We start from the raw sequence: 14,100 nt of genomic DNA, 5'->3' as shown, positions 1-14,100 counted from the left end.
TACATGTTTATCCCAAACTCAGAGGCACGACAGCCCGTGAGGGCCAAGGCCTACTGTGCCCATCCCAGTCTTCCTGACAAAGGACTCTAGGGTGCTAGGCAGATGTTCTGGCCGGGTGGTCAGCCGAACGCGGAACCCCCAGGGATTAGTTCCCAAACACTTTTGGCACTTATTTTATCGACCCACTGAAAAGGATGAACGGCTGAGTCGACCATGGCCGACCCGGGAATAGAACCTGGACCTGTGGCGTGAAAGCGCGATTCGCTGCCACTGAGCCTATGGACTTCATATATACATGTTTGCATATACATAATTTTATTACTTCTTGAGAGGGGGGATCATAAAATGTACAATGAAACTACTGGTAAGGAAAATACATACAATAATTTTCTTTGGAATAATGCTTTTTTTTTAGTCAGTATTCCCTGCATTCCCACACATAAAAAAAATTTTGTTACCAAAACTATTACTTACCATTTAAACGTGGGTCTGAATACAATGCTTTAGATTGCCTCCAAGTACTGAAAAAAATGAAATGTATAAATATTTTCGGAAAGAAAATATGGTCATTGCAGATTAAGCTGTGTTACAAATTTTGAACATTTAAACAACTTCTCAATGCCTTATTATTTGTTGGTGTTGCTACGTTGTTTGTCTGACACTGCATACTGAACTCAATATTGCAGAAATTTAAAATTTAATTTTTAAACAAAGCAATATTAAAATGGAAAAAATAACACCAAACAAGTTAACTTAGTCATTAAATATAGACTATTTGGATATGTCAGAAGGTCTATGAAACTGTTGACTCTATTTCAGCCTTGATGTATTTTTATTTAATTAGTCCAGGCCCGGACTGGCTCCTGTTCGGGTTGTCGGCTAGGTGCTGAAAAGGGGCCCCATAAGGGGGGTCCGGGAAAATTTTGAAAGTTAGGTGTTCAGAAATGCCATTTTGCTCTATTTTGGGACTTGTAAAGTTACTGAACATAAGGTACAATCTTATGTATAAAAAATATATTTTTAAGAATTTGCTTCACCTACTCTTCATTAAAACGAATTTTCATTCTGTATTTACAATATCTAAATTGTATGAAACTTGTAAAAAATGATAATAAACTACAAAGTACAATAAGTAACGAACAGGTCTGCAAGTCAGCCAAAAGCACTTACTGCAGATGCATCTATTTTTAAAATCAGTATAAAACATAAGTGTTTGAATACAGTTATATTCAACAATTAAATAGAGAAGTTACTTCGCAGGATCAATGGGTAGTAAAAATTAGAATTATATTTGCTCAACGTTATTTTTTATACATAAATATATTTTGCTATCGCTAAAATATTTTCAGGAATAGAAAATTGATTTACATTACAATTTAAAATTATACATACTTGACCCTATAGAAAATAAGAAATGAGAATTATGTGCTTAGAAATGACATTATGCTTTATTGTGGGACTTTTAACGTCATTAAACTTAAGCTACATTCCTATATGTGAGGTTTTGTTTGACGTACTCTTCATCAAAACGAAATTTCATACGATATTTCTTTTATTTTAATCTCATAAGCATTTTTCATGGTTTTTTAAATCATTTTGTTTAGATACTTACACTTTGAAACCTTTTTTTTAACACAAGTGTAAATTGAAGTATTAATAATTTTCTAAAAGTAGTAAAGAAGTTGAGTTGCAACATTTTTTTTTTTTTTTTTGAAGTAGTTGCAGCTGCAGAAAGTTACATTTTTGATGAAGTAGTTCACTAATTGTAGTAACTACAAAGCAATGTTATTTTCCGACCACTAATTGAGTGTAATTTAGAATTAAGCGAAGCTAAATAGTTCCAAAAGTCTGCCTAAACTTTATTAAGTTTACTGGGGGTGGGGGGAATAAGTGTTGTTGGAAATCCGCTACAATATAATAAGAAGTGAATATCAGAAATAACTATTATGCTTTTTAAGTATGGTGTTACGCCTGGATTAACTTTCGTGTATTCAAAAAAAGATCATCATTATGGAGATTCTTTCTCCAGATTTAATATTTACATCTCCATCTCGCTACTGTTTGATATGAACCAATTCAAATGCTTTAAAATTTTAGCTACAGATTTGGTGTCCTGCCAGTGAGTAGCTAGTCTCAAAATGACAGATAGCAGTGCATAAAATTGTTGAGTTAATCTAAGGAGAAAAGATAATTTTCAGCAAGAAGGCGAGTTCTGGTTCTAATCTATGTCTAATTCCAGAAACTTCTTTCATATGATCTGCTTCCAAGCTTCCAACGTCTGGTGTCCACATGTTTTATTAGAGTAACAATTTGACAATAAGAGGAAAACATACCTCCCTCCCCACATGAAAGTCGATTTCCGTCTGATAACGGATGAAAGGTTTTTACAGTCCCTCCAGGGAGAACATCTGGGGACTCACGTCCGAAGTAGTTCTCGCATGCCGATGCTTCAATGAGAAAGATAAAAGTTTAAAATAACGATAGCCGCTTGTTTCGCTCCTTGCTTTAACTCCCACCTTTGCCTGACAGAGCAACAGAATGAGTGGTGAATAAAGCTGCCACGAGGGGTGAGAGTAACACGCAAAAATTAGTCAACCGCTTATGATATGGAAAATGTTCAATTAAAAATTATTCGTTTATGAGAAAAATTTATGCTTTTGTTCTCCTAAAGCATACCAAATTATTAGAACCTGATTCCCGATTACTGAATTGGCTGCGTCCTAGGGGCCCCCAAACCAGGGCCTGATTAAGGTATCAGGGGGCCCTAGGTCATATACGTTTTCGGGGCCCCTGTTTAGTCAACCCTTGAAATTTTAGCCATTGCCAAAAACTGTTTTACCTATTAGTTTTTTAAAAAATTACAATTTGGGGACCCCTAAAAAGTCAGGGGCCCTAGGCCATGGCCTAGTTGGCCTATTCAGTAATCAGGCCCCGCCCCAAACGGCTAAAACTGTTTGTCAAAGGCTAAAATCGTAAGGTTTACAGGTTTGGGGCCCGTTGGAATGCAATTTTTTGGGGCCTCTTTGTCTCTCGAAGAACCATGTAAATCATTAAACTTGTGTGTGCATCATGCATTTATGATTTATCTTCTGCGTCGCTCATTATTGTGACCGGGTAAAGTCGCTACTTAGCAGTATGAATAAAAGTTTTCCCTTAACAAAATTTTTTAAGTTAATATTTTTTTTATCATTTTTTTTTTAAATGCGTGTATTTTTCATATAGTTGTTTTGTTATGCACATCTTTTAGTTGTGACCCTTCGGGAAAGATGGGGCCCTAGTCACAGGCGGAGTTGGCCTGCGAGGTAAATAGGCCCTGATTAGAACATACTATGTAACGTACTCCCCCACCCTCAGGAAAAAAACAAAAGTTTACGAATCAAATTCAAAGAGATGGAAACCCAGTTGAGACAAAACTGATTTTTGAATAGGCTTACTAGGCGTGGCGAAGTCCTAAGGCCGCCACTCTTTAGGATCCCCAAAACGGTTGACACTTTTTATGCTCATGCAGAAATTGTAAGGTTTAAATACATAGGAGCCCCCCGAAAAAGCGTTTGGCCTAGGGTCCCCTGATATATTAATCGGGTCCTAAGAGGAGGGGCCTAAAAAGTTATATTTGCCCTGCGGTCCCACCTGGAACCACAGGGCAGAACCTTGTGTGCTACAAATATGAAACTAGCAAGACCGATTTTGGAAAAAAAAGTGAAGAATATGATCAAAATAGTTGCAAAAAAAAAAAAAAGAGATCGCGCAAAAATTTTTCCTCCCCGTTTAGGGGCCCTTCTCGTTTGGGGGTCCTTGGCGATCGCCGACTAGCCGACCTGGCCAGTCCGGGGCTGAATTAGTCACTTTTATTTCATTTTATGACTTTGAGAATGGTTGTTCATTAATAAGATTCATGTTCTAAAAATACCTTTGAAAAAAAATGGTAAATGTGATTTTAGCAATACGTCCATACACCATTTCAAATGAAAGTAACTAGGAGAAAGTACAGCAGTATGCAAGTTTTGTTTCACGTCATTGCAAAAATAATTCAAAAGATGAAGAACTTTAGTAACTTTTTCATACATTTTTTTTTTTTTAAACATATACTTCAGGAAAGGTGTTAAAATGCTAATTTGAAACTACCTTTCAGCAGCTGATGATACAGTGAAATAATTCAACAAGAAATTCACATCATATATCCACTATGATCAGTGATCAAAGCTTAAAGGACGTTTTTATTTAGCTTGTTTCATAATATTCCACATGAAATTAATTAGTCAATCAAACACACACATTATATACACACACAAAACTGATCAGTGATCAAAACTTGTAGGGTGTTTTTATTTTCTAATGTTTCGTTTAAATCTTACAGTTAAATCTACGTCCAAAGAGCATATTATGTCCTTCAGACTTTGACAAAATTTTTAATATGAAGGAACCACTTTGTGGCATTCACTTCAGAACTGTTCTAGAGGTTCTTTCAGTAGGTGACTCCATTGAAACTATCAACTACAGGTGTCCTACTACTTCCGTATAGCTGAAAACTGGTTGTACATAATGCTTGCATGTATACTGATGGATTGCAAAACGTTATGGCCTGTATCACTTTCTGATTAGATATAAATAAATAGTAGCCACTATTAAAGTTCCAACTCTTGAATAATAAAAGAAATCTCTGTATGAATGGCAGAAGAATAAGAATCACTAAACTCAAATCAATAATTTTAACAATGAAGTCAAAAAAATTGAGAAACAAAATGGAGTAAGTCATCATTTGTGTATAACCTGCATTACTGATAAACTGTACTCCACTCAGTTTGAATTAGTAAACATTTTAATTTCACTGCATCGCTGTTTATCTGAAATCAAGATGCTTTTCTGAAAGTAACGAATAACTATGGCCCTCAATGTACTACATGTTTATTAATAACTAGTTCAACGACTTCAGTCAAACATAACTATTCCCTATAAAGTAACATCAATTAGTTGTAGAAATTACAAGCAAAATTACAAAGTACATTTTCAGACATACAAATAGGCTATTCAAGAAATAAACTTAAATACAGACAAGTCCTGGTTATGTGACATTCTGTATTCGCCCTTGTACCAGTGGCATTTACATTCTTTACTTAATTAATGCCACAAAAATCGTTGAATGCTGATAGCTTGCAGGCATCAACGAGTTAATGTATCTACTCTTAGGTTGTAGGCATCAATGAGTGTATGTTTCTGCTGATAACTTGCAGGCATCAATGAGTGTATGTTTCTGCTGATAACTTGCAGGCATCAGTGAGTGTATGTTTCTGTTGATAACTTGCAGGCATCAGTGAGTATGTAGGGCTGCCACTGAGTTATGGTCCTCAAAATTGTCGTTTTAGTAGCTCCTTAAATGAAAAATAGCCTGCAAAATAGTCGCCAAACAAGGAAAATAGTATCGTAAATAGTATCCCATTATTTTTAAATACTATTAGTTAGTGATGTGCTATTAATCAGTCATAAACGGCCGTTTTGCTTATTATTTATAATCGGCTAATTTCTGTCAAACGATCAGCGGAAAAAATATTTTCCAAAATAATTTTTCAAGCATACCTTCAACAAGAAACTATGATGAATGCATTTGTTGACAATAAATAACTAATTTTCTGGAAACATCACTAGAGTACGTAGTATGAAAGTGTACAGAGTAAAAACTAAGTGCGTAAAGCTGAATGAAACACTACAGGATTGTTTAATTCGTGTAAGTTGAGATATCCTCACCACAGCTTTTGATGACCTTTTTTTTTTTCTTTTTCAGTAATTTTGTTCCTTCTAACTATACATATGATTACATCATGCATTTTACAACTTATTGTTTAAATTATTTATTTTCGATTCCACAAAAAATTAATTATTATTAAATATCATTTGATTAAAATAACAAATGAGTACATGCATAACTGTTATCATTATTATTATTTTTTCACAAACTGATGGTTGATTTTTTTTTTAAATTTATTTTTTCTATTTTGAATAACTATACACTGTAAACAAAGTTGCAACAGTTTTTACGTGTTGATGCTTTTCTTCTTTAGCATAGTGCTTTTAGATAATCTTAAAATTTTATAAAACGAAAAGCGTTTTATATAAAATAAAAGTTTTATAAAGAATAAAGATTGAATGGCTACTTATAATTAAAAAATTAATTTAAATAAAATTGCTTCTAAATTAGCCTGCTGACCTCAGGCTAAACCGTAGAATTTTTTAATTTTCATGTCTCGTTAACATAATGTGGTTTAGTGAACAATAATATGAAAAGTTGCTCAAAGAAACTTTGGAATTATTTTGGGAAACTAGAGAAAAATAAATCGTTTCTTAGAAATAAACTATCAACTATTTCTGAAGTCGAAATTGTTAGAGAAAAATATGACGGAGGAATTGAAAGCGTTAAAAATAATCATTAGGATAATTATCAACAGCTGATTAATCAGTATTTGGATCCCTAATTAGCATCTATTTAATTGTAATGGTAATTAATTAGCAACTTTTCCCGTAATTTGGCAGACCTGAGTAAGTTTGAAGTTAGATAAGTTCAGCAGATACTTGTACAGTCATATTTTTTACATTTTAGTCGCTTTTTGGCTGAAATAGTAGCAGTTTCTTCCAAAATAACTGTCATTTTTGTCTTATTTCAGGCTGAAATAGTCATCATAGTCTGCAACTATTCAAAGTAGTCGCAATAGTAGCTTTTTTAGCCGGCAGTGGCAGCCCTGTGTATGTTTTTGCTGATAGCTTCTATGTGTCAGTAAGTGTACAAGATATCTTACTAAAGTCTCTATGACTGGAAGAATTCCCCACCTATTTCCGTTAGTCAAGTGCATTCTTGTTTAGTAAACTACTGTTTCATTTTTCAGTGAGGTTATTTTTTGCAGTAAGTTTTTGAGTATGGTGTGTTTTATTGTAGTCTTATTAACAATTGTAATTCTGGACTGTAAAAATAGAAAGACTGTTGCTTTATCACTGCAAGACAAGCTTGATGCATCAAAGACAGGATAAAGGGGAAACACAGCAGAAGGGTGCTGATGACTATGACGTTGGTCCTCCCCCTGTTGGAGATCAACCAAAAAAAAAAAACGATTAGGATTACATGAATGATGTTCTTTTCCAGCTTTCAAGTTATTCCCAATTTAGCTTATTTTCCAGCCTATGTATGGGGAATAACCCGGATTCTACTGCAATAGTTCTTGCTAGCAAAAAAAGAAATTTTAAAAAAAAATGAGTTTTTAACATCTTGAATTCAAATTATGCTTTTCACAATTACGAGTGTGTGTGTGTGTGTTTAGGACATGGACGCAACCTCCCAGCTCCCAGGAGGAGCTGAATCCGGTACACAGTGCTTCTGGTGGAGGCTCAGGACTAGAGGAGCAGCATCTGGAGAGGTCCCAGTGCTGCAGAGGCCCCAGTCCAAAAGTGGATGCAGTTGTCTTTCAACAGTCAAGTGAAAACAATAAGCAATTCATAATTTTTCAAATAAGAAAACACATTTCATCTTGTACTGTACATATAAATGAATAAACAAAAATTAAATTTATCATTTGGATCCAAGCTATGACCATGAATACAACAAATACACATTTTTATACATCACAAGAAAGAAATTGCATTAACTTGAAATCATACCTATCAATAAAAATAACTTTGCTGAAGGGTAATGATAAAGTATCACTAAAGAAGTTATCTTCACAAGAAACAATACTTCCAGGATTTTTAAAACAAGATCTTTCACAACTTGAAGTGCTTTTCATGGAGTGACTCCCCTGCTTTAAAGCCCACCAGTCTTGAAAGGGCATGGCAGATTTACCGGGAAATATTAGAAGTACCTGCATACAAATACAAATTATTTTAGTGCAAAACAAGCAATCATTATTTTTTAAATGACAATCGGTAAAAATGTACTAAAAATGAGTAAAGTGGGATCAAAAAGAACTGATTTTAATGCTGTTTAATACTTTTAAGGATTTCTCACAGTTAGTCATAACTTACTTTCTCATTTTCATAGGATGGAAAGTCCGGATAAGTATATACTTTTACATCATTTGGTGCTAATACCGCAGCATGAGCAGCTGTACTTTTTCCATCTACCTCTTTAGGATGCTTGATGATGTCAATTTTCACAGGCAGCTGCATGAAAACCAAATTTCAAAGTAAAACCAGTCAAATTAGTTAACTTTTAAATTCATATAATTCTTGTATATATTAAAATTTAAAAAATGTACATCAACAAAATATGTGTAGAATGGTTATATTGCTGATAATAAACTTGTAATGAAATTTTGTAACTTAATAATCTGAACTTGCTTAATAGTAAGCTCTGTTACAATCATTGCAATATAAATAAAGTAAAGTAAGTGCAAAAAAAAGTGATTAAAAAGTGAATGAATTAATTAAACATTACACTTTAATGGTTACTTTTCATGGTTTACAAAGCATAAACTCTGGTTAAAATCTAACTTGAGCAGAGAGTGAGGATACTTAAACCCCAAGGATGTATTATATTTCCTCTTCTCTAATCTCAAATAACTATTAAATATACGCTTTAATACTGGCAATGTACCAAGCAGTCCAGATCTGGATCAAAAATTTTTGGGATCCCCTGAAAGAAAATCTGTAGGGCCTCTTCCCCGAGGCCAGCAAGCGAGTATTTTCAAACCTTAATAAGTCTTAGCGCTAGTTTTTTGAATTTTTTCTGTCAATCTCTTGGGTCATTGGGCCTTTTGAGGAAATACCCCCCCCCCCCCCCCAACTACCCCGCACAACGGGTACACAGATCCGGGCCCAAAGTTACTATAGGGCAATTCCATGGTGTCGGACGTAAAAATTGCACGAAATTTGCTTAAAAAACAATTAATTTTGCTGGTATGCAATTTTGTAACTGATCAAAATATTTTTTTAAATACTTACCCATGTGTGTAGAATTATTAACCATAAAAAGAATTTCTGACAAAAAATTTTATTTAGACAAAAAAAATTATCAAATTTTGGTGTCGGACATATGAGCTGAATCTGAAAAATGAGACTTGCAAAACTAAAATTTAAGATTCAGGTCAATGGCTTAATCCATAACATTATAACTACTTTTATGCCAAAGAACAATGATGAAAGATAAATAACACATTTAAAAAATTTAATTTTGGAAGTATTAAGACTTGAAATATGGAATTTGGTACTGGTGTCGGACGTAAAATTTTGGTGTCGGACGTAATATGTACAAAACTACATGGTGTCGAACGTAAATAAAAGTTTTGAATAAAAAGTTAAATGAATTTTATTCTTGTTTTGAATCTTAAATAATATGGCAAAGGACAATAAATGAGATATATTACAATATTACTTTAAATATTTTCATTAATGTGAATTGTCCCCTACTTCCTATTCGGATAGGTGGAGAAATTTTTTTTAAAGATATTTTCTTTCAAGTAAAAGATTTTATCCTCCTCCTTTGGCCATTTAAAGTGACCTTCTGCCCTGTGCATCAACGAGACTTCAATCTCTTCAAAATTTAATTGAGTGATGCATCCTGGGTAACATACGGACTCAACCGAACGATAACCCAGTCATTTACTTTAAGATTCGAAATAAAATCCATATCTTCAAATTCGTCGGAGACATCATTGTCAAACACTTCTTCTGTAAACAGCATAACAGTCTTAAAAGTTTTTGAAGAAGAGGTGTCTGAAGTACAAATTTTATTGGACAAAATTGCTTTTACGCAGTTTTGCACAGATTGAATACTTGGAATTGGAAGGATTTTGGCCCAATATTGGAGCAAAGTTGCGGAATCCTGCATGATATCTTCAGATAATATGTAGTGTACATGCAAGTCTTTAATTAAAGACAAAGCCACAGATGCATACTCTTCCGGTGTACTGATGAACACTTTTACAGCTCTTACATTCCTCCAGATAGTTCTTTTTATTGTAACACCTATGCCATCGACAACCCCTTTCCCATGGGACGTCACAAAAAAATTCCAGATTAGTTTCATATTGCCCTTCTGTTCAAATAAATATAAGTTGGAAAATAAATATCTTTGTTTCAATTGTGAACTGGGCCCATCTGAGAAAATTTGAATGTTTTGAATACTTGGGTAGTTGACTTTAAGGTAATCTAAAAGGTAACTTACAAATTTATGTACAGTGATTTTAGTGTGATCTAAAATATCGGAAATTATGGCAAAACTTTGAGTGATTTCTTTGGAAATCCATGCGTGAGCTGTGAAGACTGTGGCTTGGGCATGTGCCCAATGTACCGACTGAATTTCATTTTGCTCTAATATTGCAGCGTTTTCAGAAAAATCTAGCTGCATAACAACATTTTCACCATTGACTTGAGATTTTAGCTAGAGACGTACCGAGTAGCCGAGTACCGAGTACTCGGCCTTTCACTACTCGGCCAAGTACCGAGTTACCGAGAACTCGGCCGTGTTACCAAGTACCAATTATGTTTTAAGAAGAACCACCGACACACATGCGATGAATTTTGAACTTATTGGAATAGTAGTATAGACCTCCTTGTCCACAAAATAGTTTTTAAAACTAAATTCCTGCTGAAATTTTATTACGCATTATATAAACAATAATTTTGTTTGTCAAAAATTTTACCAAAAAATGGTTTTTAAAATTAAAAATAAATAAGTAAAAGGTATGATTAATCAAGTTGGAATTAAAACAAATTACAGTAAAATCCCTCTAATACGGACTCTAACAGGACAATTTTTTTTGTCCGCAATAGAGAGGTGTCCGCAGGACAGGGGTTTAATAATGTTATTTGCATTGGAACTGGGGAATTAAAAATTGTACTGATAAGGGGGTTGTCCATTAGGAGGGGTTTCACTGTAAACCAATCAATTATAGTTCTAGTTCGCCAAACATAAATATTTTTTAAAAGCAGATAAAACAAATGTGCAGGAACACTGCAGACACGTGTTTCTGCCTCCCCCCCTGCCCCCGTTACAAGGAATGTCTTTTTCAGTGCATAACATGTGAGCTAAAGAATGTAAAAGACATTCGACAAAAAAATCCAACTCTTGTCGGATTATTTGTCGGACATTAAAATAAAGATTTATTCCATTGAAGCATTACAAACTTCATTATTCTCAAAATTTAAATTTGACTTATAAATTTTAATTGTAAATTATTGCAGAATATAATGCTTGCTCTTTTTTACTTCCTTTTCCAAAAAAAAGAAGTATTGTATTCGCGAAAAAAATTTCACTCAAAATTCGGCCTTAATTTCCATTTTGCTCACCTCCGAACTAATGTTGAGTTTTTTTTTTCGACCCAACCACACGTGGATATGTGCCTAGAAACGTAGAGACACCTGAAATATCCATTTTGACTACCCCCGAGTTAATTACAACGAATTTTCTCTCTCGTGACGTCCGTATGTACGTATCTATGTGTGTATGTATCTCGCATAACTCAAAAACGGTATGTCCTAGAAAGTTGAAATTTGAAATGTGGACTCCTAGTGGGGTCTAGTTGTGCACCTTCTCCTTTGGTTGCATTCAGATGTTCCTAAGGGGGTATTTTGCCCCTTTTTGTGGGGAAATCATTGTTAATTTCGATGTAAACTCAAGTGATGTTATAATTCCTCGAACACTTGGCGATATATCGCCAGTCTTTTGGTCGCCAAGTTTTGTCGTCAACTTGGCGATAAATTTAGTGATTTTTTTTTTTAATTTGGTTTCACTTTGTCCACTGTTGGTGATATTTAGAGAGTAAACAATTGAATCACATTAAAATTGCCAAAAATGTGGAAGTGACATTAAATTGGAGTAAAAGGAAGTCATGTGATGCACACATCAGCTCGTTTTAATATAAATTTTAGTATCTGTCTTGAGCAATATTCAATTTTTTGCAACTACTCGGTATTGACCGAGTATCTGATCAGAATTTGGCCGAGTACCGAGTACTCGGCGAATTGGCCGAGTACCGAGTAGTTACCGAGTACTCGGTACGTCTCTAATTTTAACTGCTCTAAAGTCTGAGCTTGCTCTCATTTAACAAACGTGTGAAGGAGAAGATTTCGTTTCTGTTTCACAAGTTCCCCAAAAGCCTCTCTGCATGTACTAAGTAATTCTACTTTTGACATTTTATCATCACCTTTTTGCCACTGAAAATATCGTATTGGGGTAGATTGGATGTCTGCTTTTGGTTTGAACCAGTGAATTTTATCAATGCAAACCTCACATTCAGAGCACATGCACTCTTTTATTCCAGGATTGCAAGTTATTTGCTGAATAAAACTTGAGAATTCTACATTAAGGTCTGAGTCGTATGTTTTCAGCACTTGTAAGATCAGCCTTACATTCTCATGGTAGATACAAACGCATACATTGTGCGGTATGTATTATATACTTCTGGGGAAGAATGAACACTGATTTAACAAATGTTCAACACTGAACTTTGTGGAGTTGAGTTGAGATGTTTGGAAAAAAAATGTATATACATTATTCTTTTTAAGTTCATTTCTAGAAAAAAATATTTTGTAAAAAATTGGATGAGTCCTGGTTTATTATTAAGAAGAAATCTTTTAAAGGAAGAACAACTATTAATAAAGACATTTTAAATGACTACAGTGCAAATAAATGAGATTATTGCAGTCCCTCACCTCCTCTGTTTGAATTTAGAGAAATTCCATAGCTAGAACTAGGTATTAAATTTTAAAATTTTGGTGTCGGACGTAATGCGGTGTCGGACGTAATTTTTATATTACGTCCGACACCATTAAAAAACAAAAAACTATTATTTTGAATTTCGATTGGATTGCACATTTTCAATAGTAACTGATGTTCTGGTTTGCAGGTAAAATGTTTTGTAAAATATTCCATCCAATTTTACACAGCACAAACATTTAGGTAATTTGGTGTCAGACGTAATTTCATCAAAGTGCCTATTATAAATGGGCTTCTACAGAAAAAAAGAAACATTCAGGTCTCATTTTTTATGCTACATTTGTTCTACAGTATTGTGGCAAGCATCTGAAGTAGTTACAATTTGGAAAATACTGCAATCATAGCTTAAAATACTAAGTTCAATAAGATATCAAAAAATGAGTTGTGGTACGTGTCAATTATACCTTTGTTTAAAGGCTTGTAACTCTCAAATGATTAAAATCTTGTGATAATTTGTGTTATTTTCTTATACTGCAACTCATAAGCTTCAAAATGATACCTAATTTTTGAGAAAAATATGATTTTGAAAAATTGGTCATCAGTTCCCCATTTCTGTGGAATTGCCCTATAGTAGCTGTACATCCCCAAGTGTCAGACTTCAAAAAATATATAAAATTCAAAGCAAAAAATCTCTTGAAAATTAATTAAAACAAATTGTTTCCAACCATTCATCGTCTTGGCTCAAACTAAATACATTTTCTTATTTATCTACACCAAAATCGGTAACACAGCGCATAAAATAACTTAAAAACTAAATAATTAGAGTTGCTGAAATTCTTACGTTTACAATTGGCAAATCCCCAGAAACTTCTGTTACCGGTACATAACAAGTGTAACAGTAATATTTCCTTGATCGATTGCATACAGGACAAGAACTCCTATTAGGCACATTTTCTAAGAAACTTGAGTCTAAAATTGTCATTTTAGAAAATGGATCAACTGATTCACAATTAGTGAAGAAGGATGATGATTCAATAAATCGCTTCTTTTGGGGTTCTTTCTGTAAATCGTCCATATCAGAAGCATAGAGCAAAATATGTTTAAAAATCAAAAGAATTAAAACAATTAATGCATGAATGATTTGATTTCAGCAGCATTAACTCAGTGAAACTAAACGAGAAACAACTTAAGCATTGTATTTCAGAAATAAAACCTTTGTTTTAAAACTTTTCAAATTTTAATTGCAACTTTTTAATAATAATAACTTAATGTAGAAAACTTTAAATTGAACACAGTTCTCACATTTTTCGCATTAATGTTTACAAAACAAAACTTCTAGCGTATGCTTTGCTGCCACTTAAAATACACAAATGTTTTTCTCCTGTAATCAATTTATAATAGTGACTTAAAACAATCATTTTCGAACCAAGATTTGATAAAATTTGGTTAAAAAATTATTTTGC

At 33.6% G+C, this 14,100-nt stretch overlaps 1 protein-coding gene across 2 annotated transcripts in view; it reads right to left on the bottom strand.

Moving 5' to 3' along the window:
* LOC129222085 (tRNA-uridine aminocarboxypropyltransferase 1-like) overlaps nucleotides 1-13,947 on the bottom strand; it is a 56,269-nt gene extending 42,322 nt beyond the window's left edge. For both annotated transcript variants that reach the window (XM_054856515.1, XM_054856516.1), the window contains exons 1-4: nucleotides 13,479-13,947; nucleotides 8,005-8,142; nucleotides 7,642-7,841; nucleotides 475-521 (exon numbers count right to left, since the gene is read on the bottom strand). In XM_054856515.1, the coding sequence (XP_054712490.1) occupies nucleotides 475-521; nucleotides 7,642-7,841; nucleotides 8,005-8,142; nucleotides 13,479-13,712 (619 nt within the window). In that variant the 5' untranslated portion in view covers nucleotides 13,713-13,947. The remainder of the gene's footprint in view (nucleotides 1-474; nucleotides 522-7,641; nucleotides 7,842-8,004; nucleotides 8,143-13,478) is intronic.
* Between the last annotated feature and the right edge of the window lie 153 nt (nucleotides 13,948-14,100).

The sequence above is a fragment of the Uloborus diversus genome, chromosome 5 (assembly GCF_026930045.1).
Source record: "Uloborus diversus isolate 005 chromosome 5, Udiv.v.3.1, whole genome shotgun sequence".
NCBI classification, from domain to species: Eukaryota; Metazoa; Arthropoda; class Arachnida; order Araneae; family Uloboridae; genus Uloborus; species Uloborus diversus.
Note: the sequence above shows the minus strand (reverse complement) of the source record. Positions and strands in the feature narration are given on the sequence as shown.